Here is a 26,196-nt window from a genome sequence, read left to right as displayed (position 1 = left end):
TTCTGCGATGATATTCATGGACTATCTGAAAACAAAGGGCATATTGTACATATTATTCACTATTAGCAGTATCGCATATTCCGATGTATTGATGCATTCCTGATAACTTGGAACTTGTGTGTGTGTGTGTGTGTGTGTGTGAGAACTTGGAAAATTTCCATCCATCTATCTGCAAGGATGTTAAAACAATAAATATGAATTGTGACTGAGAATGGCTGGATTTAATTTTTTTATTCAGTATTGTCATAAAATACAATGATCATCTGTCTAAAAAAAAAATCTAATTTACAAGAAATTTTAAAACAACAAGAAGTAAAAAACTGACACTGGTTTAGATGGTAATTATCTTTCTGTCCTTCTGCCGGCAAACATCAAATCTCACGCCAGAAAGAATTTGAGTCAGTAGTGGATCTCTGGATCAGGAAAAACAAAGTAGTTGTGACTGCATTCAGCTGACAACAACAGTTACAGATAAGAACTGTTTCCTGTAAGGTGTTTACAATTCACATTGAAAACAGTAAACAGTTTCCAGAATTACTGAACAGGGAAAGGTATCCCAATATATTGAAGAAAAGTACATTAGCCAGTAGAGTGGATGTTTGACCAAACTGGGAGCAGGACGCAAAACGAGTACAGTTAGATTGCATAGTTTACCTGACTATGTGATAATACAGGATGTGTAATAAATCAATATAACGGACAGGCATTTATAACTGTGAAGGTACATTCACTCTATCATAAAGTAAACAGGCTGATAGTCAATCTATAATGGGACAGACATTCACACTAGTGAGATGTTACATACCATTGGCAAAGGCAAGAATGCTCATTGGTGTAACTTTATTAACTATACTCGCACCAGGCTAAAACTCACTCTCCGTAACTTTTGATTTAGGCTGGTTCACTGCATTAGGTTGGTAAGTTGCTGTAACAATCATTTAATACTAAAATTGCATTACATAGAGAGTCCAATACTATACCATATTACATTATTATACCCTAACAGCACTTTACACCTTTATATTCACTCATACTTTATACATACATATAAAAATAAAGTATATAAATCGCAGATTAGTTATACTTTTAAACATCCAACTGAAAATGCTAATCTATAACACATTTTATAAAATTAAACATCTTTTAAAAAGCGAATAAAAACATAAACATAAAGTAATTAAATGAATACTATAATTCTTCCTTCATTACTTTTTGTACACGCCAGCTGTGCACGCCTTCTACAAACTCCCTACACATGACATTGTAATATTAAACATACACTGAAGCATCACTGATTTCAAAATGTCTCATTTTCACATGTTGACCTGGAGAGCCCAGATGTTCTCCATTTTGGTCAGATCATCTTCGAACTCAGTGGACCCATCTAACGAGCGCCTGATGTAAACTTTAGAGAAGACACCAAAGGGGTGGGTGTTGTCACACCGCAGGCTCACTTCCTCCACAGGCTCGAGTTCTGGCTCAAAGTCAGAGAGCAGAGCGAGCTGAATCATGCCAGTCTGTGGGTCCCAGTTCACTATGGTGCCTTCTTCTGTCTCGTGTTCCTCCTGGAAGCCCGGACAGGCAGCCTGCCACTGCCGTTTGTATGCAGCAGAGGCCCCGCCCACTCTGTCGCCAGGAACCTGGCCCTCGACGCCAGCAAACGGCAGGCATGCCTTGGTATCCTCGGCCACCTCTTCCACCGTTTGGGCCTTGAGCACAAAGCCGTAGTCGGAGCCCTCACTTTGAGTTACCTCCACATCGTGAACCTCCTGCTGAACCACAGTCTTTGACTCCGCCTTCACAACCCCCTCATGGGGTCCTTGCTGGGCGGCGTATGCCGAGCACGGTGCCGCAAGAAGCATCTCTATCTCCGATTGGTGGGCAGGATGGAGGGAGACTTTTTGAGGGCCATTGGCTTTTCCCTGGTCTTCAGGGTTCGACTCGGCCATGCCGTTGTCGACGTAGATGAAGTTCACCTTCAGGAGCATGTCGGAATAAAACTGCTGGAACTCCGGGAGGTGCGGTACCAGCTGGTATGGGGGAGTAGCATGTTGTCGTTAGTCCAGCATTTAGCCAATTTATAACAGGTAGGTAAATGATTAGCAGTGGATTATCCATTACAGCTACACACAAGTGAGGTTTTCACCCTCTTCTTGCTAACCATTCTCAACAATTAAAACCAAAATGATTACTCGCAAAAGGTTTCAAACAAAAATCATCGTGTCTACCTCTGCTTCACTACCTTTACTAAATTTCAGATTTTATATTTAACAGAATCAAAATAAATTAGCCTGTTACCGTAAATGCTGATTTACTTTAAATATAATGTCATCCAGAAGTGGGATAGGTACAACAGTAGGATAATTATAACAGCAAAATAGCTATAACAACAGGATAGAGATACCAGCGAGATAGCTATAACAGCAGGATAGAGATATCAGCGAGATAGCTGTAACAGCAGGATTGTGATATCGGTGAGATAGCTATAACAGCAGAATAGACATAACAACAGAATAACTATATCAGCAAGACAATCATAACATGGCTGCGACAATAGCGGGATCACGATAATCCAACAGTGAAAAAACCGACGTCACTGGAAACTAAGGCATCAGGTTTGGCTTACCAGATTGGGGGGGTGCTTTTGTTTGTAGCAGAAAACATAGTGGTACACGGGAACCCCCACCAAAACCAAGAGCAGCAGGATAATCATCAAGGGCAGGATACCCCCCAGGGTCAGCACTAGTGCCCGTGTTTCCTGGGGGTCTGGGGACCAGAGCGTGGAGATGACAAGGTCAGAAAACCTCCTGCCAAAGATTAGCTTGTTTGCCTACTGAATATACAGGCTCACACAAACACACCCCCATGCACACATAGCTGCAGGGCTGGCCAACCCTATATAGGTGATTGCTTAGGTTGCCATTTGATTAGGGGCTGCAACAGAGTGAGTAAAAAAAACATGAGTTATTTACACTAGTTTTATTTTTCAGCACCTTTCTTATGAAACAAATGCTAGCTAGCTAACTAGCAGCCAAAAACCCTGTGATACTAAAATGTTTTAAATGTAAATGTACTGAAATAAACTGTTTGCTGTTCCCCTTGGGGGGTGGGGAGGGTTGCTCAACAGAATCTTGCCTAGAGTACCAGAACACCCCTGACCAGCCGTACATAGCTACAACCTGAAACTCAACACATGAAAAAAACACGGAAACAGGGAAAAGAAACTGACTGTATACAGACCAGGAAGGAGGCAGACAAACCGGATATATTTTTGGGAAACCACCGTTGCATAGAATACAATTACTATGTGTACCTGGAAAGTACAATTTGTTATGAGCCGAGACTGTGTCCTGTATGAGGTTAATCCAGTAAACCTGCACCACAGAGAATTTATTTACCTTTTCCCGTAGTCACACAGTGCTTCGAAGACACCTGGGTTTTTATGGGAAGCGATGAGAAATAGACGCTTGCAGAGATGCAGTACAGATTGTTGAAGTCTTGCAATAAAAGCTCTTTTGAGGTGCTGTCAAGAAGGTGGATCTCCTGACATAACAGAAAAAGATAAATGAATGGTACCAAAAGAATTTTGACTAATGACCCCCTTGCCATGAACCGAAAATGAAAGTGTGAATGACACACTTTTGGGAATGATATGAAGATGTTTTTGAAGTGTTGTGCTAAGAAGCTGAAGCATTCTTCAGGCTTAAGATATAAATCTGCAACACCTACATAGTCATCGCTCCTGCTGGATGGAGCTGTTTCCCCTCAGCTATCATACTCGCCAACTCTACACATTTACACTTCAGTGCGACACATTTCCATACAGCAAGCTAAAGAATAATTCTGCCATTTTTGATACTGAACCGCAAGCGCTAAGAGAAACAGCAACTGATTGTTACAAAATGGTGCTCAGTCCTTCATTATTAGTATGTGTAAAAATAAAGTGTGTAAAAATTATGCATTATATATACGTGTGTGTGTGTGCATGTGTGTTTGCTTGAGTGTGTGTTTTATAAATAGTCCATAAATTCACAGATGACTACATTTTGTAAATAGACTTTATTTGCACATACATATTGACAGAGGCTTCCAGCTTCCTGTGTGGTTTAATCTTGTAAAAGTAAGAACACAGAGTGACAATGAACTTCATGGCCTCGTTTCCAAGAAGCAGTAGGAATTTGCAAAAAAATACCAACCGTTTGCCCACTCCTGTTGTTGTGGACGGACAGGCTGTACAGCATCAGGCTCCCCGGATAGTACTCTGCCATAGGTTCATTGCTTTCTTTGTTACTCCATCTCATTGGACCCGTGAGATTGACAAACATGTGACGCTCATTCACCACAATATTAACGACCGGTGGTCCAAAGGTTGCTGATAAGTAGGGAAAAATGAAACCAAAAACATGCATCAGACACCTTAGCCTGCAGCACCCACTGCCACAAGTGCTTTTATGTCTGTCAGCTTCCTGATGTTAAACTCAATACCTCATATGTGCACAGTAAATTCAAAAGGAATTTAGATAAAGAAATCAGACTCAGAACAATTTATGCCCTCCTTGTAGCTACACATCTCAATACAAAAATGCCTGACCTTAATTATACTGTAATTACGTATAGGCATGGGTGAACTGGCTATTTTATATCGTGGTCCATCCTGAAGACGTCTGTAATCTACATTCCATGTTACTAATACTCACATAAAACTTCACATAAAACTATGGCCAGTAATAACCTCTGTCGCTATCCGATCCACACCATATTTCCACATCAGCCTTGCCGATAGCTCGTAATGATTTGTTTCACACAAGAGAGACCCTGTGCCAGAGACGCATGATTGTGTCGGTTTGTGAACAAAGCACAGATCCAAGGTGTAACTACCCGATCTGTACGACCTGCCCAATTTGTACCTCGCATGTCTGCATCGCATTATATTGTCTGAAACGGTCCAATTCATTCATCCCGTAACTGCAAGGTTCGCTTTATTGTTTAGCAAGAACTGGTGCTAATGATTCTGCTGACTGAAAAAAAAAATCAGTTTCTTTGGTTGTTATTTTATTTTTAAGGATTCACTTTGGTTGTCTATTTTCAGTTTTTGGGATCAATACCATTACATAAGTAAGCCGTATCTGAAATGTTTATTTATATTCCATCAGTTAAAATCTCTGCTATCCAGCAACATGATATTTTGGTATATTTATAGCGTTGGTTCAGTCTATACTGGAGGGACATATATGATCACCCCATCGTGACTGGGGTACCTAGCGAGACCCATAAACACGTAGTCAGACACGAAGAACACAAAGATATCTCGCTTCAAAGTTTCAAAGGAACAAAGATCGCAATTCATAGCGTGGATTGTGTGTTATAAAGATCGTGATATGTTTTCTTGGGAAGATTGCCCACCCCTAATTACACAAAAAGATATTTATGCTTATTACTGAACACACAATAATATATGAGTAATACATACATATTTATAGACAATAAGATATAAATAAACACGCTATATATCAATTAAATGGTGAGGTACTGTGGTCAATATGATGATGTAGGTGATTGACAGGGAGGCTTACTGTCTAAGAAGGGGTCGAATCGGTCTGTGTGGTTCCATTCTGAGGATCCGTTCTTGTCCACAGCCCTGACCCTGGCATAATACTTTTCCTCCAGGTCACTGGTCTCATCAGAAAGGTCACACCAGGTCTTCCTCAGCTTCTTGCATGCCTTGACCCCTCTCCATACCTCCTGACCCGGTGCTGCCTTATCCTCTTCACCATATCTGCAGGAGGGAACAGTCTCAACCTCAGAACTTGGAAAAACCCGGATGAAGTAGCATGGAAAGACCCTCACCAAGGAGCTGACATGGGTCAACACCTCCGCTGGAAAATAAATTTATTTAATGGGCCAGATCAGTAGATTAACTGTCAGTGGCAACAAGAAAATTGAGATACTTGACTGGTATTTGTTTTTATGGCATTGCTATGGTTTATCCCTGAACACATTTCACTAAATCTGATATCAGTATCTTATATGATTTTCTTTTCCATCAGAGACATGCCCACTCCTTTTAATAAATTACAGTATGGAACCCCCATACACACTGTATATACTGCATAAGAGAGCTGCTCGATTATGGAAAAAATCATAATGACGATTCTTTTGGTCAATATTGAGATCACAAATTTTACGTAACATGATTACTCACTGACTTTAGAAATATCATGCATTTATTGTGGTTTTTAAAAAAACTTGTCTTTTAACAGTGCATTTCCTTTAACTCTAAATATAATTCAATTGAGAAACAAATAAAAAGGGTCTGGAAAGGGGTGCACTGGATTTATAACACAAAACAAAACGGGAGCATCACTGCTAGGGCTGGGCAATTAATCGAAAATTAAAACCGACATTCAGAACCTCTAATCGACGCTATGTTGCCCATGTCGGTTACTTTGTTTTTTATACATATATATATATATATATATATATATATATATATATATATATATATATATATATATATATATAATTCTGATAATACTTAAAAAATCTGTTAATACTTTCTCCAGTGTGTGTTCATGCATTGTCCCCTTAACTACTGCACGTGTTGTTACGTGACTCCGTCCCGTCCAGTCTGCGACATGGAATTCCAGCTACAGTTCCAGCTACCAAAGGTAATGCCACCAATCGATTTCAAATCTATTTAAAATACAGTGGAAACTGTCTATAATGATCACAGTTATAATGATCAAGCGCTTATATGGATCAAAAAGCTTGGGACGGAATCAGTATTGTACAAATACTTTAAAAATAATTAGCTTATAGTAATCAAGCAGTCTGCTTACAGTGTTCATTTAAGGTCTTTTTATACATAACAACATATGGAAAAAAATAAGATTACAGTAATTACTTTTCTTCTTGCTACCTGACCCTAATGCTGCGTGCATAGAAAACATGACGGGAAAAAGAAAGTCATTTTCTCTCAATTACGAATCGAGGCTCATGATAAATTACTAAAAACGAGCCGCCGAGATGCAGCAGCTAAACTACAGAAAGCTATTTTTTATGTACTGTACTGTATTATAGCCTATTTGAATTATACACAGTTTAGTCATTTAATTTGTACATTGAAAAGAGTTTGAAACGGCTGTGCTGTATTTTGAGAGTCAATAAAATTCTTATAAAAACCTTATATGCATGAAATAAATATACAGATGCCTGAGACAAAGAAAAAGGGAAAAAAAATCGGTTATTATAATGATTATAGTGATGAATTTCACATAGATAGACATTGGAATAGAATTTGGTTGCACTTGATCATTGTTTTAGGCACAACTGTACTTGTTTCCACCGTAGTTTATGTAATTTAAGAAATGCAAACTGTATTTTCTACTTTTTTAGGGAACTTACTATTTACATCAAAATTAAAATGTTACCCTTTTCATAAAACGTTTTTATTTCAAGCAATTTGTGCTTTGATGTCACTTGTTTGAATTGTTCAATAAATTACCATAAATGGTTCATTTGTGTGTTTCCTTCAATTATTTTAAATCACAAAGATATCCAGTCTTTCATTCGAAAAAAATATCCCGGATTTAACAGTTAAGCATATTTTCAGTACAAATCTTGTCAGTGAAATATGACGGCAAACAAAACAAACAAAATAAATTAAACAATTGTCCATTAATTGTAATCGAGGTAAAATGTTCAATTATTTGTGATACTGATTTGAGGTCGTGTCACCCAGCACTAATCACTGCAAAACAAAATGCAGCACGAAAATCATTTTATCTCACTTATTTTGTTTTGATAATCTTTGCCGTCACTGAAGTTAAAATTGAATTGTCCAACCTTACTGCATAATAACACATAACAGTTTTGTCGTTACAATTTTTGAGCTGAGTGATCTTTTTCTTCTTTTTTTTTATTTCCCTTTTCCTTTCAAGTAATAATCTATTGTCATCTGACCATTTGTTTCACCAAAAAAAAAACAGTATTTGGTAATTAGGCTATACTTCCATATTCTGTAACTTCTTATCCAACATGGGTTGTGTTGTGCCCAGAGTTTATTGTAGGAAGCACCCTGGAGCAGGTGCCAGTGTATCCGAGGGCTCAAACTAACACACATAATCAGACTCGACTTAAAAAAAACACAATTTACCCAACCATATGCTTTTGGACTACAGGAGACAATCTGCATACAAACTCCACCCAAACAGTGACAGTGATTCAACTCATAGCACTGGAGGCTGTGAGGCCACAGTGTTAACCACTAAGCCAACCAGCAGTCATACAGTTAAACAGAAGTAATTCTGAACACTGGCAATGTGGAAAGATACATGGTATTTGATTGCCACTCATCTGTTTCTACTGTATATGACAGTGGAGTATTTGGGTACAGTAATATAGATGAACCAGTATAACTACAGCAGTTGGCGCAACACTTTCTGACTCACACAAACAATCTGATGAAAATCTATTATTATTCCTTTATAAACCTAAAATTAGCTATATCAAAAGCACTGGGATAGTATGCAAACCTTACAGACCATTCCACAAGGTAGTAAAACTCACGTAAATGCATGTGCATATTTGTTTCGAATTGAAAATCTCACGCTAGACAGCGGACCAAACTTGGCGACTCTGCTAGAGGCTGATCACGTCAGTAGCTGACTGGCCTGGAGAATCAGGACGGTCCTTACATTGCATACTCCACAGTGTACCATGTCCCCTTCGGGGTCCCTGGTCCAGGACTCCACTCCACTATGTTCTGCAGATTTACAGACTTGAACTTGACATCCTGGGGTGGCGCGACAGCAGCTCCAGGAGTGACGGCTACGAGGAACAAAAAAGGTTACTGAATGCATTCATTTAAAGTGCAGTGGTCAAGCCATACAATTAAACATAATGTCATGAAATGAGACATGCTATTGAATTTGTATAATTATTTAGATTTAAGATACCTCTCCTCTTCATTTAATATAAGATACATTTTCTTGCTAGTTTATTTCAAACATATTTGAACGTGCTTCCCTAGAGGCGAAAGCACAGTAAATATTTAGCATGAAGGTTAACAGAGAAGTTCTTTTTGCCAAGTTCGTGTAACCACACTATGTTCCCTCGTCTTGTTTGAAAACCCCAAACACTTCCTGAGCTTCAGACTTGACTAAGGCGTGTAGATAAAGAATAAAGATGTTTATTAGACGGTGTGCTATGACTAAGAAAACGTTAGAAAACTAAGAACGGATCAAAGATAACAATCAATATTTTATACATGAAACTGTAATTTCATATCAAAGATATCAGTAATAGTATACAACCGAACACATTGTGGAGTACGAATGTCCACAGCCATATGCAAAATCTCCTTGCATGGGGGCTTTAAGCAGGGACAATGCAAAGCGCTTTGAGACAAAAAAGTAATGATTTAGTTTGAGACAATGAAAATGCGCTCTAAAAACAAAATTGAATTGAAATACTGCATAATATAAATAGCTGTGTTACAAACTTAAATCCATTCTCCAACTGCACACTGCAACTAAAATCATAAGAATAAATTTTAATAATAAGAATAATAAGAATATTTAATCTACGTATTATAAGCAATTACAACAAAACCGCCCAATATTCTAAAGTAACCTTATGCAAATCGACTGTTTCCGACAAATTTACTGTAGTCTATTACTCACACCTGCTGTAGAGGAATCTGTAATGTATATTTATATGTTTATATGTTAGGCTGTTTTCCATAAGCATGCATTAGAGAGGTTATGGAGACAAACATCTTAAGATTTTAGAACCAATACAATGTCCAAACACAACCAAATTTCACCTCTCGGATAATAAACACTATCTCCTATGAAAGGATAGGGTATGTAATGCAAAGGAAAATGTATAATTTGTATGTAAAACCTTTTTCTCTCCATCAAGATTCATTATAAGGGAAAAAAGCTTGATGTACAAATTTCTGCTTTGCAGTTACAATATGACATATGAGTCACACATGGAGTCAGTAAAGTGGGAGAGAGATTTGGAGTTTGTGGGTGTATGTTCTGTTACATTAATGTAGGGTAATGTTACGCCTTTTCCTTATAACAGATCCTGATGGAGAGGAAGATGTTTAACATTCAAAGTATACGCTTTGCATTTGGTTTCATTTTCAGTATTTTGACAGAAGCAGTCTCGACGGAATGTAAAGTGTAGGAATGTCATGAATAACAGTTATCGGTTGGGTTGCGATTTCAATCAATTTACAGTCGACAATGTTTACGACCCATAAAGGGCGCGAGAAGTTAGACTCTGTTATTCTGTCATTGAATTAACCTACATTACGCTTTTTTGTTAAGCTTTTTTTTGACATTTTGAAGTTTCAGAATGTCCCTGATTGTCAAACAGTGTCTAAATAGTCACAATGAATAATCATACATACTGCTGTGTTAAACTGAGAAGAGATATGCGAATACAGAGATCCGTCGATATGTCAGTTATTATATTTACCTGTAACCCTTATTGAAAGAAGGGAAAGTGCCGTCAGGAAAATTAGCTTTAGCATTGAGGATTCATCAGGTGCCCAGTCATTGTAGTTTGTGGTGGTAATCCTCCAGCTTGGCCGCTTAGAGCATGTAGGCTACATCGGAGTGCAAGTGCCTCTCCTGACGGACAGGTTTGCAAGAGCAAAGTCTGTTTAGTTAGGCAGGGTTACTGAAATCACGGTTAACTTCACGTAGAGCCTGGGCGGAGTTTGCGGTGGAATGTGAAGCTTTCGCAGGTCCTTGCTTTTTCATTGTTTAATATTACGCCATTTATGAAGAAACACACACATGCATGCGCTCACACTCTACGTATTCATATCGTTTTATAAAACCGAATTTCCCCTTGTGGAGACCAAAAAAATGGTCCCCACAATGTAATGTATACCTGGACCACAAACACGCATGCGCGCACAGTACGTATTCTTGTCTTTATGGGGACTCTATATTAATTTCTATGATCATAATCCTAATCCCGGCTATGGCAACCTTAACCATTAAACAAACTTAGCCATAAGTAACCCAATAAAATACAAGACTTTTGGTACTTTCAGTTTTTTTTTTTACTCCAGTAATAGATTTGCATAAAACTGAGTTTCCTGCACATCAAAAAACAGGTTTTCATTTGGTTTCAAATGTCCCCACAATGTAATACACACACACACACACACGTAAACATACCACTGTTCCGTAACTAGGTTGATTCACATTTAGGGAAGTTGTTACACGTTCTGCAATTGTATACAGATCAACATTGCTTTAATCTTAAACAACCTTAATTTCTCAGATGTCATAGTAAATATCTCTACAGAAAAGGAATATTATATATATATATATATATATATATATAAAAATAATAACTTCATCTGGGAATAAAGCACCCTGTTATAAAACAATAGAAGATTGTTTTTGCATGTGCTATTGTATCTTAAAATAAGATACAATCAAAACGTCAGATGCCCTAGTGTTATCCTGGATCTATTTTACGGAAAGTATTATCTATAGTTGTTTTCTTAGCAAATGTATGGTACAGTGTGTATAGGTAAAGCATTTGTAATTGTTAGGTGTTGGCTGGGTTGGGCTACAAGTATATCCACATTGTTGTGATATTCTAGGGTGTACAGTAACTAGAGAGGGAGCAGGTGGAACGAGAGCTTTGTATTCCCCGGACAGCACAGTCACCTGCTCCGCCCATCTTATCCATACTCCTCGCATACTGCCCAACCTCCTCCATTTGTAGAATTACTGGATGGACCAACTGGAAATGTGAATAAATGTGCTTGGAAATGTGCCAATAAATGTGCTTTTACCCAAATGCCCCAAGTCATATTTGTGACATGTAACTCTGAAACAACACCTATTCATTCCACTTACATGACAAATTGTGCAATCCTTCCACACTTAGGTCGTATTTTATTTTGTCTTAATTTAATTTCTTAAAATGTCATTTATAATATTTATACACTGAAATATTAATATACGTATAAATATTTCTCATTTGTACTATGACCACCTTTTCCATGACAGCAGTGGCAGGTAGGACTAGGTGATATAACGATACGGTCTGTGATCGACGATCAGACGAGTAACCCAGGGTGTTTCTTATGTGTACTTGACTGTTCTTGTCTTTGCATTGCCTGTTTGAAATTATCTTCCATTGCCAAAATAGAGTTGCAATACTCAAGAACAGAACGAAAGAGGCAGAAAAGTAAAAATCCCCAGATGTCGTTCTTGTCCAGCCCAAAGGATCAAGGATGCATGAATCCCATGATAAATTGCATCCCTAGTTTGTTCTTGGGAGGCATATTAACAAGAACACTCTTGCCTAGAACACAAATTTGCTCTTTGCATTTTTGGTATTGATAAATACCAAATACCTGACTGTGAGTAACTGGTGATTTTCACCTTTGTTGGTCAAGTAGGAATACATTACAATTAACAAACACTGGGAACTATGGAAACGTTACTAAACACAGGTACTAACACCAGGAAAAAAGAACTAGGAACTGAAATAGAAGCATAACAAAGTAAAACAGGGTACAAGCAAAGTAAACCAAATCAGAGGCACAAAGATAACGCTTAACAGATACAAGGAAAACCCAAAAGGTGAGGCAGGCCTCAGGCCTTCAACCCACAGCTAGAGGTGTGTTACCTTCTGAGCTACTCTTCCAATTCATCAAGCTACATGACAGCCCAAGGGGCAGGGAAACACAATAGGGGACTAGAGCTAAATGACATTAGTAACAGGATGGTCAACAACACCCGCTGGTCAAACGGGAACCAACGCATAGGACATGGATGGATGGATGGACATTGACCCTGACGTCTCAACTCTCATGCATAGCGCGACGCTCACGCATTCTGACTTGCACGCTTGAAATCTCGCGGCAAATCTATATTAAACCTTTAGCTACGTCAGAAGTGTCGGGGTAGTTTGCAAATCCCACAGGTTATTCACAAGGTAATAAAACAGTTACATACAGGCTATGTAAAAGCGGGTGCAGACTTACCTCGAACTGCAAATCACGCTCCAGCCGACGGACCAAAGTTGGCAACCCTCCATGACGACCTCCCTCGTTAAGCGGCGCATGACTGCAATTACACGGTCACCTGCAGTAACACTGAGTGCCAGATGCATCAAATATATGAAGCTAGCAGGTGTAACGAGACACCAGAAAAGACCGTAAAATGCAAAAAGACTTTTTCAAGTGTTTATACTGTGATGTGGTACAGAGGCCTGATATGCTGGAAAAATTAAATTTGAACTTAAATGTTAACTTGATTTTCTGTGAGATAAGTTCAGAGGGTGGCATTCTGTACAGGGTTTCCCTGCGTCATTCACTATGCGTTAATGTGTCGACCCTGATGCCTTTATGACAGAGAAATTGCTCCATCTAGTGGCAGAGAACAGATTGCGGCTGGTATTCGATTGCTCTTTACTTTTGATTTCCAATCCTCCATGTTTCCGGAGCGAACAGAAACATTTCAGTGACTTATGTTAACTATTACAAAACAAAAATATATTTAAATAGATGAACATCTCAGTATAATATTCGTAATCACAATTGAAATATCTACAAAGTATTTTCATTATGGATTTAATGACATTACATATACCATACATAACATTAGTTAATTCATTAGAAAATCGTTGTTTGGGTGTCTATTCCTATAATACATTTCAAAATATAATGCAAAATATATTACAATATACATAAGGTGTCGATGCTTTTCATATATATCCAAACTATATCTAAACCTGTCATGACCCGGCTCGTCGGCCCCTCGTGTGTGCCACGCTCCCTGATTACCCGTGTGTGCTTCCCTGATTGTTTCCAGCCTTGTCTGATTACTTTGTTTAATCTTGTCCTGTTTTAAGTCCTGGTCTTGCCTGTTACCCTTGTCCGTCATTATGGATTCGTTGTCGACCCCTGTCAGATGTTCCCTAACCCTCGTTTCCATAATAAATCCCCTATATTCCCTGTACCTGGCCTGTCTTGCCTGATTCCTGCCCGTATGCCACCACCGGTATTCCCTGATCGTGACAAAACCATGATAACAAACAGGAGATGCTCCTCTCTACACTTTTTACTGAACCCTTGACTGCTTCAGTAAGGCAGAGTGATGGTATCTGAGCGTCCGCTCTCCCGCCAGTTCATGATCTGATTAGTATCTATAGTGGTGGGTGTAGCAACTCCGTCAACTGAACAAAATACAAGATTCCGCCCCAAATTCAGCTGGGACGTTGAGGTCGAGGACTCCCCCCTTTCAAGAGAAGTTCATCAAATACTTAGATATCTATATTTCAGAATCGGCATCAGAATCTTTACTGCCACGTGACCAAGGTCAATGAAATTTTTTGTTGGCACAGCTTACAGCTGTTGGAACTTCAAATGAAATTCTTAATTACAGCCTTTCATCATTTACTCCTTCTCCATTTGGGCATAACCTTCTGCTTTTAATTAATAATGAACCAATGTTTTTCCCAGCATGGCGTCACAGAGGAATAACCCACCCGGGACAGTAATTCAGTTAAAGTCTGCTTAGGATTATGACATTACTTGGTAGCATCAATAATCACCACTAAAAAACAATATTACTTAACTGGAGCACAACACTCAATAAATCTTGTCTTCTGTGACTTTTATGACAGTTTTATGGGATGTGATAATTTAACTGCCTTTTTCTGCATACAGAGATGTCTAGTTTTTTTCCGGTGATGCACACCGATTAAAGGAGGAGACGTTCCCTCCTACATGCTTGGCGATAAAAGCCCAAAATATATCGCCATGTGTTTCATGCCTCACAATTAAGGTGAGAAAGATAACAATGTGAGCTGAGCATGATGAGGTGAATCTCAAGCACAAACCTGCGGGCCCCTCCCTTATTGCTTCACTGTGGACCGTCATGCTTGACTGTGAAGCGACGTGAACAATGCCCCACTCATATCAGTGATTTCAGCCACGTTTCACTTCCTTGCATGAGGTGAGGCATTATGTTCTAGTCCTGTTTGTACCATGAGAGATCCTGTAGAGCAGAGGGGATGTTTGGACAGAGAGGTCTCGTGTTTATCACTGTGTGGTAGCCACTTTCATCTGCATACAATGTCCTTCCCTCATCTGACTTCCACATACTGCCAGCAAAGGGGATTTCTTCGATCTGTCCAGCCGGTCAGCGTGATTTGTAATAATAACCTAGTTGTCGTTGCATAAATTCGGTTACAAAGCATTTTTGCAAAATAATACCCAGGCAATCCCATACATCAATCCTCACCAAAGGCTCTACATTTGGGCCTGTTTTTTTTAGCACTTTCAGTCCTGTTACTGAATTACTTCTAATTATCTTGTGGAAATATACCTGGTTAGATTTCAGACAGCTATTTCTGGATCAGTGATTGTAAAAGCAGGAATAAAATCTCTCGCTACAAAAATCAAGCCACCAGCCGGTTAATCATTAGAGTAGATTGCACAGGCCATCATGATACATTCAGAATATATATACAAATATATATAATGGAAAATGTCGAGATGCCAGTTCTCCAAACTGCATGTGTCTGAATAGCGTGAGGAACCCGAAGAAGCAGGAGAAAATCAGCACAAACACGGAGAAAACATGTAAGCAGACACATATAGAAGGCGCAGGAACCAAACAAGTCACACTGAAGTGTCGCCCTCAAGTGGTCATTATGTAAATGAGTGTAATATTTGTCGTAAAGAGGTAAATATGACTGAGAATGGCTGGATTTTTGCATCTTTTTATTCAGTATCAAAGTGTCAAATACAATGATCATCTGCCTAAAAAAAAACACATTTACAAATAATATTAAAGCAACAGGAAGTAACCTTAAACAGTGATACTAGATGGCAATTTACTTTCTGTCCTTCTGCCAGCAAAGATAAAAATCTGAGGACTTTGTCTCAGTGGTGGATTTCCTGTAAAGGTTTTTACAGTTTACATTATCACCGAAAACAGAGATGTCCCAATAAACTAAGGAAAAGGATATTAGCCAGTTCAGTGGGTAACAGAATACAAAATCAGTTAGATTACAGAGTTTACCTGATTATGTGGTAATACAAGATATTTAATAAATCAACATAATGATCAAGCATTAATGATTGTGGATGTACATTCACTCTATCATAAAGTAAACTGGCAGTGAATGCTCTGTAGTGAATGCTCACTGGTGTAACCTCATTACCCGTACTCACACCAGGCTAAAACTCACTCTTCATAACTTGATTTAGATTGATTCATTATACGAGGTTGCTAAGTTGCTGTAATAATCATTTAATACTAAAATGAATACAAAAATTGCAACAGAGAGTCTTACACTATATCATATTACATTATTATATCCTAACAGCTATTTGTACCTTCATATTCGCTCATTATACGTACGTATTAAAATTAGAGATAGGCGATATAGCCAAAAATATTTTCACGATATAAAAAAAAATCCGAACGGTCGATATAGATAATTTAGAGCAAAAAAATAAAATGATCTTACTTTCCCATAAAAGAACTTTTTATTTTTTTTGCACATTTCATTTTTTGCTCCGTGATAATTACCACGATGAATGTCAAATCATTATTTCTTTCCAGTGTAAAGGCTGATTTTACTCCTGAGTTAAAGGTGAAAAAACCAGATGGTTAATTGTAGTCAGAAACTGTGCTTTATCATCGGAATGTGACAAAGATTCGGCAAACAGTAGTAATGGACAAAATGATGCTTCCGGAACACTGTGCTGTAATTTCCCTAGATACCAACCAAAAGTGCCACATGTACCAAGGAGCATTGCACAAGTCTGAGATGATGAATGGGCCCCAGTTTCTCGAAACCTTGCTAACGCTACGTCATTCGCAAATTCTCTGTTAAGAGATAGAACTTACGAATGACATAGCGTTAAGAAGGCTTCAGGGAAACTCACCCCAAGTTACTTTAGTCATTGCTGAAAAAAACGCCCTGCTGAAGATCTTCCTATCCATTCTTAATGCTCTGTGGATTACTGCTATTGGGATTTCTCAAGGACTGAATTTTACTGTGGACTTTCCCCGTTTTCATGGCTATTTGCGCTTGTGCTCCACTGTAGGTAATGTGCTCTAAACTCAGAGAGAAAGTGACCTCATTTTGTGAGTGTCACCGGTAAGAGTTTGATCTTAAATTATATCGAACTTTTATCGAGTATTCGGCACGTCGATATGGAGGAAAATATATCGCGATAATTGTCGTTATCGTTTTGTTGTAATTAAAATAAAATAAAATTAAAATTTTAATCTGAGATTACCTAGTTATAAATAGCCAACTGAAATTGCTAATGTGCAATACATCGTATAAAATTAAAACATCTTCTTTTAAAAAGTGAATAAAAACATAAACATAAAGTAATTAAATGAATACTATAATTCTTCCTTCATTACTTTTTGTACACGCCAGCTGTGCACGCCTTCTACAAACTCCCTACACATGACATTGTAATATTAAGCATACACTGAAGCATCACTGATTTCAAAATGTCTCATTTTCACATGTTGACCTGGAGAGCCCAGATGTTCTCCATTTTGGTCAGATCATCTTCGAACTCAGTGGACCCATCTAACGAGCGCCTGATGTAAACTTTAGAGAAGGCGCCAAAGGGGTGGGCGTTGTCACACAGCAGGCTCACTTCCTCCACAGGCTCGAGTTCTGGCTCAAAGTCAGAGAGCAGAGGGAGCTGAATCGTGCGGGTCTGCGGGTCCCAGTTCACTATGGTGCCTTCTTCTGTCTCGTGTTCCTCCTGGAAGCCCGGACAGGCAGCCTGCCACTGCCGTTTGTATGCAGCAGAGGCCCCGCCCACTCTGTCGCCGGGAACCTGGCCCTCGACGCCAGCAAACGGCAGGCATGCCTTGGTATCCTTGGCCACTTCTTCCACCAGTTGGGCCTTGAGAACAAAGCCGTAGTTGGAGTTGCTTTGAGTCACTTCTATACCGTGAACCTCCTGCTCAACTACAGAACTGGGCTCCACCGTCACAACCCCATCATGGGGTTCTTGCTGGGGAGCATATGCTAAGCATGGTGCCGCTGGGAGCATCTCCATCTCCAATTGGTGTGCAGGATGGAGGGAGGCTTTTTGAGGGCCCTGGTCTTCAGGGTCGGAATTGGCCATGGTGTTCTTGACGTAGATGAAGTTCACCTTCAGGAGCTTGTCAGAATAAATCTGCTGGAACTTCGGGAGGTGCGGAACCAACTGGTAAGGGGGGGGGGGGGTAACATGTTGTCATTTGTCAAATAATGGATTACATTTTGTCTATTTGAAACAATTAGCATACTATTATCTAAGTGAAGTCTTGACCCCTTTCCTGTGAACAATCGAAACCGCAATGATTACTCTCATTACCTTTACCAAATTCCAGGTAGTATATTTAACAGATCATATGTTATTGACACTATAACAGAATGTAAATAAATTCGCCTGTTACCACAAATGCTGATTAACTCTGCATGTAATGTTTTTCAGAAGTGGAATAGGTATAACAGTAAGATAAGTATATCAGCAGGATAGAGATATCAACAGGATAGAGATATCAGCGAGATAGCTATAGCAGCAGGATGGTGAAAACAACAGGATAGAGATAACAACAGGATAACTATATCAGCAAGACAATTATAACAGGGCTGCGACAATAGTGGAATCACGATAATCCAGCAGTGAAAAGACCGACGTCACTGGAAACTAAGGCATCAGGTTTGGCTTACCAGATTAGGGGGGTGCTTTTGTTTGTAGCAGAAAACATAGTGGTACACGGGAACCCCCACCAAGACCAAAAGCAGCAGGAAAATCATCAAGGGCAGGATAACCCCCAGGGTCAGCACTAGTGCCCATGTTTCCTGGGGGACTGGGAACCAAAAAAAAAAAAAAAACAGAAGAATTACCTGTGGCTGCATTCATGACATGTTATTTACACTAGTTTTATATTTCACTACTTTTACTTGTGAAACTGATGGTAGTTAGGTAGCAGCCATGGATAGCCTGTGCTGTTTGGGGATGTCCTTCACTATAGCCTAGGCTATGTAACCATTCATCATACACTCGTACATTTAAACTGAAATTTCATAGGAGGCATTCTGTGCTCTGACACAGACTTCCTCATGTTCAGTGTAAACATTAGTCATCACTGATGCAGTGCATTGCTGCCTGTATACTTTTCCGAGGTTTAATGAGGAACCAAAACCAAACCAAAGCTAAATTCATACAATAAAAGTTAGTGGTTACCATTAGCTTTCCCTAAATTTCTTAGTGGTTTATCAGTTTAGTCTTATCACATTAAACTCTGGAGTTAGTGGATCAGCGGTTATCAGAGCTAACTTTTCAGTTAGCTGTGCCCACCACCAGAGAGCGTGCATCACAGAGGGCATACTTACCGTTTCCCGTCGTCACACACTGCTTCGAAGACACCTGGGCTTTTGTGGGACGCGATGCGAAATAGACGCTTGCAGAAACGCAGTACAGAGTGCTGAAGTCTCGCAAAAATATCTCTTTCGAGATGTCGTCAAGAAGGTGGACCTCCTGAAGATAAATAAATTAAACAAGAAATAGAAAGAATTTTGACTAAAGATGCCATGCAAGGGAAATGAAAAAAAGAGTATATGACACACTTTTGGGACACAAGATTTTTGAAGGTTTTTGAAGTGTTGCGCTAAGAAGCTGAAGCATTGGAATGACTGGTAGCATTCTTCAGATAGCTGAGATCTAAATCTGCACCATCTACATAGTCATAATTCCTGCTGGACGGAGCTGTTACCCCGCAACTATCATGCTCACCAACTCTACACATTTACACTTGAGCGCGACACATTTCCATACGTGTGTGTGTGTGTGTGCATGTGTGTTTGCCTGAGTGTGCGTTTTATAAATAGTCCATAAATTCACAGATGACTACATTTTGTAAATACACTTTATTTGCACATACATATTGACAGAGGCTTCCAGCTTCCTGTGTGGTTTAATCTTGTAAAAGTAAGAACACAGAGTGACAATGAACTTCATGGCCTCGTTTCCAAGAAGCAGTAGGAATTTGCAAAAAAATACCAACCGTTTGCCCACTCCTGTTGTTGTGGACGGACAGGCTGTACAGCATCAGGCTCCCCGGATAGTACTCTGCCATAGGTTCATTGCTTTCTTTGTTACTCCATCTCCTTGGACCCGTGAGATTGACAAACATGTGACGCTCATTCACCACAATATTAACGACCGGTGGTCCAAAGGTTGCTGATAAGTAGAGAAAAATGAAACCAAAAACATGCATCAGACACCTTAGCCTGCAGCACCCACTGCCACAAGTGCTTTTATGTCTGTCAGCTTCCTGATGTTAAACTCAATACCTCATATGTGCACAGTAAATTCAAAAGGAATTTAGATAAAGAAATCAGACTCAGAACAATTTACGCCCTCCTTGTAGCTACACATCTCAATACAAAAATGCCTGCCATCAAGACTTTCATCAAAGTGTACATTTTCTGAACTTAATTATACTATAATTGCATATTAAGATTTTTATGTTTATTACTACACACAGTAAACCATGAATAATACATACACAATGAAATGGAGAGGTATTGTGGTTAATTTAATGATGTAGGTGATTGACAGGGAGGCTTACTGTCTAAGATGGGGTCGAATCGGTCTGTGTGGTTCCACTCTGAGGATCCGTTCTTGCCCACAGCCCTGACCCTGGCATAATACTTTTCTTCCAGGTCACTGGTCTCATCAGATAGGTCACACATGGTCTTCTTCAACTTCTTACACAACTTGACCCCCCTCCAATCCTCCTGACCCGGTGCTGCCTTATCCTCTTCACCGTATCTGCAGGAGGGAACAGTCTCAACCTCAGAACTTAGAAAAATCCGGATGAAGTAGCATGGGAAGGTCCTCACCAAGGAGCTGACATGGGTCAACACCTCCTTTTTTCTTTGTTCTTCATTGTTTTTTCAAGTCATAGAAAAAAACCCCAATTTACCCAACCACATGCTTTTGGACTACAGGAGACAATCTGCATACGAACTCCAACCAGTGACAGTGATTCAACTCATAGCACTGGAGGCTGTGAGGCCACAGTGTTAACCACTAAGCTAACCAGCAGTCATACAGTTAAACAGAAGTAATTCTGAACACTGGCAATGTGGAAAGATACATGGTATTTGATTGCCACTCATCTGTTTCTACTGTAGTGGAGTATTTGGGTACAGTGATACAGACTAACCAGAAGTAGAGGCTGATCACGCCAGTAGCTGACTGGCCTGGAGAATCAGGACGGTCCTTACATTGCATACTCCACAGTGTACCATGTCCCCTTCGGTGTCCCTGGTCCAGGACTCCACTCCACTATGTTCTGCAGATTTACAGACTTGAACTTGACATCCTGGGGTGGCGCGACAGCAGCTCCAGGAGTGACGGCTACGAGGAACACAAAGGTTACTGAATGCATTCCTTTAAATTGCAGTGGTCAAGCCATACAATTAAACATAATGTCATTAATCGAGACATGCTATTGAATTTGTATAATTATTTAGATTTAAGATACCTCTCCTCTTCTTTTAATATAAGCTACATTTTCTTACTAGCTTATTTCAAACATTTTTAAACGTGCTTCCCTAGAGGCGAAAGCACAGTAAATATTTAGCATGAAAGTTAACAGAGAAGATCTTTTTGCCAACTTCATGTAACCACACTACTATGTTCCCTCGTCTTGTTTGAAAACCCCAAACACTTCCTGAGCTCCAGACTTGACTTCTTGACCGTACTTGCATTCTCGTGTACCCGTTTTACATCATCTTCCATCGCCGAAGACCAGTTTCAAAACTCAATAAGACAAGTACAGAGGATGGTAAAAATTCTCGTTTGTCATTCTTGCTCCACTCCAAAGACCAGGGATACATTGGCTGCATCTTCACCGAACGAGACCAATCCCATGATTCATTGCAACTGAAAAATTCACTTTTGCTTGCAGCAAAAAAAAATGTCGGCGTTATGTTCGGAGACAAAGCCAGCACACAGTAAAATATTGTATTGTTTTCAGAAAACATGATTGAGTGAAGAATGAATGAGATGCAAGTAATGTAACTCAGCACCTATTACAAAGATTATGAGAAAGTCGCTTTACGACTGGAAGAGTCCACCGACACTGCAAACGGTTGCAACCTCATGATACATGTGAATGGGTGGACGGCATTTCCATCGTTAGGCCTGTTGTATGTGGGTTTTAGCTTAATAAAAATGTTTTTAGCCCCCTGCTCCACAAATAAATATTTAAATATATTTTAAATATAAATAAATATCGTTTACAGTACATACTGTAATCAATTCAAACGTAACATAGCTTCTCCAAATTCGCGTACCGGCTATCAAGGTACTGTATGTTAACTTGAGTACTGAACTTAAGTATATTTTCCGAGTATGTCTACTTTACTTGGATATAATTCTTTTAATGAAACATATGTTTTATTCCACTACGTTTGAAAGACAAATATTGTACTTTTGACTCTATGAAGGTTCTCGTCCCTCTACTTTGAAGCATAGCTTCATAACCAGAGAGCAAATTTTCTAAAATGCAATAGGCTATATTGTGTTCATCACAAGGGAAAAAGTTATCATAGTAAAAGACTCATACATAGGGATGAAACGACCGGTTTCACGGGAAACCACGGTAAAATTCCCAGCGGTTAGTATTACCGTTTCATAATTTAAAGTAACATTAAAACCGTGTTTGATTGTAGCGCTTTGATAAACACGGTTAAAAACAGGACAGCTTCAACCAAAGTGCGCAGGCGCAGCAAGCAACGTGGTTTTGTTTTCTGTCTGAAAACGTAGGATTTGCCGGTGACAGCACTCCTGCTGCTAATTATATTTGCAAAATTACGGTAATGTTTCATTTCTAATCTTACACAGTCGGTCGTGTTCAGTGTGTCTGCTATTGTTTTTGAAGAGTTCATAATAATGGCTACTACAAGGTTCCTCACCAGAGCAGCCATGGCCTGTTTTCTGGTAATGAAAGAAATAAAAAGAAAAAGATTTGTATCGTTTTAAATGTCTGCATTGTTCACCACGTACAAATAAGTAATGACTTCAAAAACCTCGCTATCTGGCTTGAGAAACCATGTAGAGGTGTGCAAATATTTAATTCCAGTAAACATTTTTAAACGAAGTTCTCTGCGCTTGTACTAGTTGCAGTTTTTATGCTATGGTAGATCCAATGACTTATGGATTTGCCTGCCAAGTTGTTTAGGACTTATGTTTCAATGTACTTCTTAATACTTAACTATTTCTTAAAGAAAGGACTCCAGTACTTCAGTAAAATTTTAATTGAACACTTTTCACTTGTATTGGAGTAATATTTGACCATGAGTCTCTATACTTTGACTCAAGTGATGGAGTTGTGTATTTTGTCCGCCTCCGCATGTATGTGAGATATGAAAAAAAAATGAATGGCATGTGAAGGTTTTACTCTCTGCAAGCCTTTTCCTGCTCAGTCAACTGCTGAAGCCGTGTTTGACGTTCTAAATGCATTTATTGTGTCCGATGGACATGATTTGACAAAATGTATGGTAATATGCACAGAGCATTTGAGGTTCCATTTTGGCACAAAATGATGAGCAATGATGGGCTGATCCAATGGAGTCAGTACTCAAGTTAAAAAAAATTCATCTTACCTTAAGCTTGTTTTTGGATAATGTGGTTAAAATAGTTACCTTCATAAAGAGTGTCCCTCTCCAGACACGATTATTTCAAGTGCTTTGTGAGGAAATAGGTAGCAGTCATTTTCAGCTTCTTTGGCACATGGAGGTGCAGTGGCGTTCACGAAACAAGATGCTTACACAACGTTTTGAATTGCGAGATGAGGCACCGATTTTTAAAAATTTGTCTCTAAATTTGAGCTCTCAGAGTGCTTCCATAATTTTGAATGGCTTGCATAATTAGCATATTTTTCAGTCGTTTAAATTAGCTCAGTCTTGGCCTTCAAGGTACGTCAATGACAGTTTTTCATGTCCAAAGTAAAATTGAAGTAACAATGAAGAAACTGGGCATGTGGGCCAGAGGCACTTAACAGGGGAACCATTTGTGAATCGTTTATATTTTCTGACAAAGCAAGACAGGTCTCTGTTATTTTTTGTTGCAAAGGAAATCGCATTGCACCTGAGCAACTCAGTTGCATGAATATATCCCAGCTTTTGACGTTCATGTGAGCTGGATTGAAAATGTATTTATGAACCTGAGCAAGAGTTCCCTCACAAACTTGAGTACAAATGAGCAAGACAGGTTTTCAGAATTATCTCGTGACAGTGCATTAACGACAAATTTTATATATGAATCTTTGACGGGGTTTTGGCTCCGGACAAAGCACTACATTTTTTGATGCTGTTTCTGATAGCCTATCTTTGCAAAACTGGATTTTCAACATTAGTGTCACTGAAGACCAGATATAACAATTAACTGACATGCTGCACTCTATTTCAACTGCAGATTTCCAAGTTACTAGTTAGAAATTTCACTGGAATTCCCCCTGAAGTCAGTTCCATTGGCAGCTTTCCCCCATTCAGCTTGGTCCCCCAGAAGTTACCAGCCATCCAATTAGGTGAGTTACCAAGGTTTTTTTTGATAACTTGATTACAGCTGCTTTCATATTATTTGTAAGTATTGGTGGGCTGTGGAAACTGAGACCGCCCTGCTCTAGGGGAATCAGGGCATTGTCACCGTGCCATTGCGGCTATCCTTACACCATCCACTAGGGGCACCCTCTTTTATATATTTTTAAAATAAATATAGAATATATTTTTTATTTATAAATTTTATAGTACATCGCCATTCTACCTAAAATATACAGTTTTTGGTCGGTATTTCCCAGTCCTATGTGAGTCACTCCCCCCATGAAAATCGTTGAATGTCGTACATCAGCGTTCTGGCACCGACACTGAGAAGAGTCCATGTTGCCACAGGGTAAAATGCACAGGGACCAGCCTACATGTACATTATAGGGACACTCTGAATCGCTTAACATGACGAAAAAGCTTAACGCTTTCCACAAGAACCCATTATAAGGAAAAGAAGTGACTGTTGAGGGCAGTGATGGCCCAATGGTTAGGAACCTGCCTTTGTAATTGAAGAAGTGCTGGTTTGAATCCCTGACCAGCAAGGTACTGCCCCCAAGCACTGTTCCCCGGGCACTGAATTAGCTGCCCACTATGTCACATATGGGTTAAATGCAGAGGACACAATCTGTTGTTGTGTGTCATCACTGATCACCGAATTCTAATAAAGTTTACACCTACAAACACTAAGCTCTATATATGGCAAACGTGGTTATGCCAAATTGTAGCCTAACTGCGAAGCGCAAATTTAAACGTTAGGCTGCTTTCTTTAGGCATAGGGGGACAGAAATCTTAAGATTTTACAGATCAAAATAATGACCAAGCACAACCAAATTTCGCTCTCACCTCTCAGATGTTTAGTATTAAAAATATAAGGTTTGGATCTGGTTTCAGTTTCAGTTTTCCGACAGAAACAGTCTTCACAGAATGTAAAGTGTCAGAGAATTTGGTTGTTTTTGGCACATTAATGTAACCCTACAGTAAGCTTTTCCCTTACAATTGAAGCCTATGTAGAGGAAACGCTTAATGTCCAATTATGAGTTATCAGCTGGGTTGCGATTTCAATCAATTTACAGTCGACAATGTTTATGACCCATAAAGGGCGCAAGAAGTTAGACTCTGTTATTCTGTCATTGAATTAACCTACATTCCACTTTTTTGTTAAGCTTTTTTTTGCCATTTTGAAGAGTTTCAGAATGTCCCCGATTGTCAAACAGTGTCTGAATAGTCACAATGAATAATCATACATATTGCTGTGTTAAACTGAGAAGAGATATGCGAATACAGAGATCCGTTGATATGTCGGTTATTATATTTACCTGTAACCCTTATTGAAAGAAGGGAAAGTGCCGTCAGGAAAATTAGCTTTAGCATTGAGGATTCATCAGGTGCCCAGTCATTGTAGTTTGTGGTGGTAATCCTCCAGCTTGGCCGCTTAGAGCATGTAGGCTACATCGGAGTGCAAGTGCCTCTCCTGACGGACAGGTTTGCAAGAGCAAAGTCTGTTTAGTTAGGCAGGGTTACTGAAATCACGGTTAACTTCACGTACAGCCT

The 26,196-nt window shown here is 39.3% G+C and overlaps 1 protein-coding gene across 3 annotated transcripts; it reads right to left on the bottom strand.

Annotated features, from left to right (window-relative positions):
* Positions 1 to 216: 216 nt before the first annotated feature.
* On the bottom strand, positions 217 to 26,196 carry il20ra (interleukin 20 receptor, alpha). 3 transcript variants are annotated; one of them, XM_049004575.1, is made up of 7 exons: positions 25,962 to 26,174; positions 8,697 to 8,829; positions 5,574 to 5,776; positions 4,197 to 4,372; positions 3,399 to 3,543; positions 2,627 to 2,766; positions 217 to 2,030 (listed from the first exon to the last, which is right to left on the bottom strand). In XM_049004575.1, exons 1-7 carry the CDS (start codon positions 26,014 to 26,016, stop codon positions 1,314 to 1,316), a joined length of 1,569 nt encoding a protein of 522 aa, XP_048860532.1. In that variant the 5' UTR covers positions 26,017 to 26,174; the 3' UTR covers positions 217 to 1,313. The 3 variants fall into 3 exon arrangements, with proteins under 3 accessions (XP_048860532.1, XP_048860531.1, XP_048860533.1); XM_049004574.1 differs by lacking the exon at positions 25,962 to 26,174 and adding an exon at positions 10,492 to 10,728; XM_049004576.1 differs by lacking the exons at positions 217 to 2,030; positions 2,627 to 2,766; positions 3,399 to 3,543; ... (1 more) ...; positions 5,574 to 5,776; positions 8,697 to 8,829 and adding exons at positions 15,762 to 18,247; positions 18,757 to 18,896; positions 19,423 to 19,567; ... (1 more) ...; positions 20,661 to 20,863; positions 21,322 to 21,454 and having other exon boundaries at positions 25,962 to 26,196.

The sequence above is a fragment of the Brienomyrus brachyistius genome, unplaced genomic scaffold, assembly GCF_023856365.1.
Source record: "Brienomyrus brachyistius isolate T26 unplaced genomic scaffold, BBRACH_0.4 scaffold112, whole genome shotgun sequence".
In the NCBI taxonomy this organism is placed as follows: domain Eukaryota; kingdom Metazoa; phylum Chordata; class Actinopteri; order Osteoglossiformes; family Mormyridae; genus Brienomyrus; species Brienomyrus brachyistius.
Note: the sequence above shows the minus strand (reverse complement) of the source record. Positions and strands in the feature narration are given on the sequence as shown.

Excerpts from the sequence above, each read along its gene's own strand:
- il20ra (XM_049004575.1), bottom strand. The coding sequence starts at position 26,016 with ATGCTAAAGCTAATTTTCCTGACGGCACTTTCCCTTCTTTCAATAAGG. Across the intron at positions 3,544-4,196 it reads ACAACAGGAGTGGGCAAACG|GAGATCCACCTTCTTGACAG; the intron begins GTTGGTATTTTT and ends CTGTTATGTCAG. Across the intron at positions 2,767-3,398 it reads CTGTGTGACTACGGGAAAAG|ACCCCCAGGAAACACGGGCA; the intron begins GTAAATAAATTC and ends TCTGGTCCCCAG.